The sequence below is a fragment of the Lactuca sativa genome, chromosome 2, assembly GCF_002870075.4.
Source record: "Lactuca sativa cultivar Salinas chromosome 2, Lsat_Salinas_v11, whole genome shotgun sequence".
Classification (NCBI taxonomy): Eukaryota; Viridiplantae; Streptophyta; class Magnoliopsida; order Asterales; family Asteraceae; genus Lactuca; species Lactuca sativa.
Window position 1 is genome coordinate 123320168 of NC_056624.2, and position 6129 is coordinate 123326296.

The 6129-nt window shown below is 35.6% G+C and overlaps 1 protein-coding gene across 3 annotated transcripts; it reads left to right on the top strand.

Annotated features, from left to right (window-relative positions):
• The first annotated feature begins 501 nt into the window (after positions 1 to 501).
• Positions 502 to 3322, top strand: LOC111888139 (chitinase-like protein 2). Of its 3 annotated transcripts, none has more exons than XM_042899166.2 (4): positions 502 to 742; positions 1083 to 1476; positions 1676 to 1835; positions 2674 to 3322. In XM_042899166.2, exons 2-4 carry the CDS (start codon positions 1095 to 1097, stop codon positions 3089 to 3091), a joined length of 960 nt encoding a protein of 319 aa, XP_042755100.1. In that variant the 5' UTR covers positions 502 to 742; positions 1083 to 1094; the 3' UTR covers positions 3092 to 3322. The 3 variants fall into 3 exon arrangements, with proteins under 3 accessions (XP_042755100.1, XP_023740040.1, XP_052624389.1); XM_023884272.3 differs by having other exon boundaries at positions 504 to 764; XM_052768429.1 differs by lacking the exon at positions 502 to 742 and adding an exon at positions 756 to 884.
• The last annotated feature ends 2807 nt before the right edge of the window (positions 3323 to 6129 follow it).

Genomic DNA, 6129 nt, shown 5'->3' on the forward strand with positions numbered 1-6129 from the left:
CCTAAATGTTTGGCTAACTCATTAGCCAAAAATAACTTATTGAGTTATAAAACCAAATATTTGTAACTTCTTCAACTTGAGTTCTCACAGATAAGAAACTAAATTAAAAATTATTTTTGCTATCAAGTTACTTTTTTAACATATTAATTTTTTTTTTTTAACCAACGGGCTTGTAGCCCAGCGGTATCAGGTGATGCCCTCCCTCTTTGAGGTCGAGGGTTCAAATCCCGTCGTGGATATATGTGAAATAGATATTGTTAGCTTAAGAAGATTAGATTTGCCGGTTAAAAAAAAAAAACATATTAATTTTTTTTTTAATCTAAAAAAACAACCCCAAACACTCATAATTCAAAAGGTTTAAAAAACTTATTCACCAAAATTAGGAAAACATAAAAAGGAAAGGTGAGGTGTCGGTGACGAGTTCTATTTCGAATTCTCAATTCATTTATGTAGTTGGTGAGTCATCATCGTCTTCAAAGCTACTAGTAAAATGTGTTTGCGTCATGTCTAATCCAGTCGGCTCCACTTTAAACATCTAGCACCTTCCATGATTCATACACCCAACCCACCTCCGATCCGTCGATCTCAACCGTCCATTCCATCATCTACTCCATCTCTCCATTGATTCACCTAACACCCCACACTCTTTTCTACATTCCTTGCTTTGTAACCCAAGCAAAAATCCAAACAACTTCCCACAACCTCAATTGCATCTCCATCAAACAAACGACATTTGATCTCAGTGAGTTACGCATTCGTTCTCTGTAAGTTTTACTTCTTCTTTATATCACACACAACCCCTCTCTTCCTTCCATTGTCAAACTTTCTTTCCTTTTCTCTTCTTCCATCTAAAATTTCTAACAAGAAACAAGAGTTATTCAAGGGTATTCTGCTACTTTTATCATATTGGTGTCTAAAAGAAGTTGTCTTTATTTTGTTTTCATACATCATCTGTGCATTTTAGCATTCGGGTGTCTCTCGTTTCTTTTAAAAATTCAATCTTTTTTACTAAACCCCCCTCAAAAAGATCTCGATTGGCATCTGGGTGTCTCTTAATTCTGTGTTATTGTGTTCTTTTTCAGCACAAGACAAAAATGGAGGCAAAACAGACGAGTGTTTTGCTAATCGGCATACTGCTTGTAATTGTTTCGATCGCGAATGCTGATTCTTCAGCACAAGTATTGGTGAAGAAGGTGAAGGGGAAGAAAGTATGTGATAAGGGTTGGGAATGTAAAGGGTGGTCGGAGTATTGCTGTAACCTTACAATTTCCGACTACTTTGACACCTACCAGTTTGAGGAGCTCTTTGCAAAAAGAAACTCTCCGGTGGCCCATGCGGCCGGATTCTGGGATTACAAGTCTTTTATCACCGCCTCCGCCCTTTATCAGCCGCATGGATTTGGTACAACCGGCAACAAGACTACTCAGATGAAGGAGATCGCGGCGTTTCTTGGCCATGTTGGCAGTCAAACTTCTTGTAAGTTTTTAGTTCTATATTGTTTGTCAAATTGATTATGCTAAAAGATACTTCTTCTGTTTTAGTCAAAATCTCAACGATTATATCTCTTTATTTTGCTAATTGATATATTAGCTACAAAAAAAAAAAAAAAAAAAAAAAAAAAAAAAAAAAAAAAAAACAAGATAATATAAAGTTGATTGGTTAAATTTTTTTAAAGGTGGTTATGGAGTGGCAACTGGAGGACCAACAGCATGGGGATTATGCTACAACAAAGAAATGAGTCCTCCCCATGAGTATTGTGATGATTTCTACAAGTACACTTACCCTTGTGCCCCTGGAGCAGGATACTATGGTCGTGGTGCTTTGCCCATTTATTGGTATCAATCACATCCATGTTTTTCTGGTTTTGACTGTTAATAAGACGAAAATTGGAAAAAAAATAAAAAATTGTCCGATATAAAAGGGTAGCCTTACTGCCGTAAAAAGCTTCTTGTCCTGTCAAGTTCATGTCGTGTCTTATGTGACAAACATAACACTAACCATGTTTTTCTGGTTTTGACTGACCCTGCACTGATGTCAATAAAACAAAAATTGCAATTTTTTTTGTCCCACATAAAAATTGCAATTTTTTTTGTCCCATGTAAAAGGGTAGCCCTAGAAAGCTAATTGTTCTGTGAGTTTAGTCTACTCCATTTCATGTCGTGTCCTATGTGACAAACATAACACTATAGATGTTTTCTGGTTTTGACTGACAACGCTGATGTCAATAAGATAAAAATTGCAATTTTTTTTGTCCCATATAAAAATTGCAATTTTTTTGTCCCATGTAAAAATGGTAGCCCTAGAAAGCTTATTGTTCTGTCAGATTTAGTCTGGTCCAGTTCATGTCGTGTCCTGTGTAACAAACATAACACTATAGATGTTTTTTTGGTTTTGACTGACACTGCACTGATATCAATAAGACAAAAATTGCAATTTTTTTGGTCACATATAAAAATTGCAATTTTTTTTGTCCCATATAAAAAGGGTAGACCTAGAAAGCTTATTTAGTCTAGTCCAGTTCATGTCGAGTCCTATGTAACAAACATAACACTGATGTAAATAAGACAAAAATTGTAATTTTTGTCCTATTTAAAATGGGTAGCCCTATAAAGCTTCCTGTGTAACAAACATATTTCAAAAGATGAATCTATTTGTTTATTATTATTATTTCAGGCAATACAACTATGGGAAAATTGGTGAAGCCCTAAACGTAGATCTTTTGAACCACCCTGAATACATCGAACAAAACGCAACCTTAGCCTTCCAAGCTGCAATTCACACGTGGGTAACCCCAATGAAGAAGGGTCAGCCCTCAGCCCATGAGGCATTTGTGGGTACTTGGAAACCCACAAAGAACGATACTTTAGCCAAAAGATTCCCCGGTTTTGGTACCACAATGAATATCCTTTATGGTGATCGTACATGTGGAAAAGGCGATGTGGATGACATGAACACTGTGGTTTCCCATTACTTGTATTATCTTGACTTGATGGGTGTTGGACGTGAAGAAGGTGGGCCCCATGAGGTGCTGACGTGTGCTGAGCAGAAACCCTTTAACCCATCGGCTTCAACTCAAGCGTCTTCAAGGTAAGTGCGAGTTCAACAGTCAGCATGATGTTCGTTATAAAAGATGTTGATGTGAGGTTCATATTCTAAAAGTCGTAATAGTGTGGTGATTGTGTGTTGTCCCTCTGTTTATATAAACACTGGAAATTTTTATTTGTCTCTAATTAGATGTGTTCTATGGATGTAGTTTGTGAATTTTGCATTTTATGAACTACAAAGATCGATGTTATATATGAGTATATGATGTTTAAGCCAATCATCATGGCACTTTTTAATAATTTTAGACGCCGTTTGTGAATAAGTGTTTGGTGTGTATTGGCCTCACAATGGATTGAGACAAAACTTGCAATTTTTTGTTCTAACAATACAACAAAAAAGGTGGAACATGGTGAAAATTCGTTCTTTATCTCTCGATGATATTTTGTTGAAGCCTTATTGTCATTTTTAAGATGCATACATGTTTAAGTAGAGATGAACAAGTCTTGGTTGTCTTGTGTTTCAGTGTTATTGTTGTTTTTGAGTTGCATACATGTTAAAATAGAGATGAACATATGCAAAAAGTTGCTTCATTGTACGATCTTTCATATCAAATTTCAATCCTTTATGTAGTAATCTCATTATAAGGTTGCAAATAGTCAAAAGAAAACATGCGAACATCAATATGATTGACAAGGTACGACAAAATCATTCTTTGAGTTTCGGAATATGTCTGTTTCAGAAGTCGTTTTATTATCCAAGATTGAAAGACTAAGGTGTTGTTTGTTGCGTGGCGTAGCACATGCGCAACACTTTTCATTTTGTTTTTAGAAGTCTTCGGAGCAAAAACTTTTGCGCGTTCTGTTTGGCGCAACACTTGTATTGCTTCTTCCAACCTTTTTTTCTTTTCTTTTTTTATATTGCTGAAATCTTATTTCACCTTTTTTTTCGTTTTTTTAAATTTATTCTTGTTGAATTTTTTTTTATATTGAATAATGATAATTTCTTGATGAAATATATTTATTTTTGGGCAATGATTCTTCCACGACTTATTTTTATCCATCCACAGAATTTTACTGTTAACTGACAAAATTGCCCTTGATGACTTCATCTAAAACTTTGTAAGTGTGACGTCGTATCTGTTGGTTTCTTCACTGCTCGCCGGCAACCCCTTTTCCTACACCAATCCTTTTCTATGTGTTGTAAATCCATCCCCACAAAATTGGAAGCAAAAATACTCCATTTCCAATACAATCCAAGGAGCCAAAACCGTACCTGGGTAAAAACATCTTACTGATGGTGATCTTGCAGCTTGAAGAGGATGAAAACATCAAAAACTATCACGACCGAGGATTAAGATGAATGTTTGTAGGGAAGGGCTTTGAGCAGCATCATGCTCTCTTTTCCCCTTTTCGACCCAAAAGACCTCCCTTATCTCATTGTTAGTCATCCTTGTTCCATTGAAAAAGACGATGACGGTGAATACGATGATAAAGATCATCGACGATGCACACAAACAAACCCGGGAGAGCCCCTTCGCCAAAGATTTCGCCTTCAACCCTTGTCTTTTATCTATTTTGGGCTTTTGTTGCGGTGGTGCTGTTCAGAGATTTCATCGGAGGTGATTAGCGGAGATGCTTTATAGATTTATAATGGTGGCGTTGGTGTGAGATTTTAACCAAATAACTTTTTACTCCATAAACACCATTGATGACATCACTTGTAGGTGCAGAGGGAGTTAAATGGAAGAACTAATTTACAAAACAATAAAAAAGTTTTCACTGTCAACATTGTCAAAGGATTATTTTTCAAAGTTTTCAAATCGATTAATGTATTTTCTGCAAACAAATTGAATGAAGGGAAGGGTGTTTCTCCGACAACCCCAAGAAGAAGGAAGAAGGAGCCTGCTGTGTTTGGAAATAAATGTTTGGGTTTCTCTCTTCTGTAAATCTAACAAGGGGCATAATTGTCAATTAAGTTTAAAATTCAGTGGATAGATAAAAAAGAACCGTGGAAAAATCAGCGCCCTTTATTTTTTTGTTGAATTATTATTATTTTTTGCTGAAATATCATAAATTCTTACCAAAATATCATACATTATTATATTTTTGGTATTAAAAAGCTATTTTCAATTTATAAAATCATTTTATTTTAATTTTTTAGTATCTGCAGTAGCATGCAGATGTTAAAAAAACAAACATGCTTCTTATTACAGTCTGCAACCGTTTTGTCCACCTCTTCTACTGCAAAGGGTTGCAGAGATAGTCCACAGACTTCATTAATTTTTGCTTCAGAAAAAAAAAACAACACCTAAGTTGGGAAAAATATTAACATTATGAAAGATGGTGTGGTCGGGACATAGAGGCAGCGTTCTGGAGGAGGTGTTTGTACGACCACGATGATTGTTCAATAGCATCGGTGGCGCCGGTGATCATTGGAGGAGAATGTAGGCGGAAGTTCGGTGGAGGCGTTTAGCGGCATCGGTAAAGTGATGACGGTCCTCCGGTGGCTAAGGTGCTTCGTCTGCTATTCTCATCCTCTCTCCTATCCCGGGAATTTAAAAATAAAATAAGAATATTGTTTTAAATATGTAAAGTTCTAAGCGGATTAGTGGGTCGTTGGACTTTTTTTAAAATTACTGGGCTCATAATTTTTTATGATTTTTATTATATATATATATATATATATATATATATATATATATATATATATAGAGAGAGAGAGAGAGAGAGAGAGAAAAAAAAAACTTCACAAATGGTCCTTATGGTTTGCTGAAAATTGCCACTTTGGTCCAAAAAGTTTTGGACTAGCACCACAGGTCCAAAGTTTTCATTTTGCTGCGAGTTTGGTCCAATTTACTTTAAACTTTTTTCTAATGACGATTTTACCCTTCTTTTTTGTTTTTTTCAAATTTATTTATTTATTTAAGTATTTTTATAGTTAAAAGAAAAATAAAAAAAAATACATCTCTCTCTCTCTCATCTAAATTTTTCCAGAAAATTGGTTACAACTATCATTCATTAGACTACCATCCGCCACCACCAACGTCTGTCACCACCACAGACTGTGCCACCACCATCTGCTCCC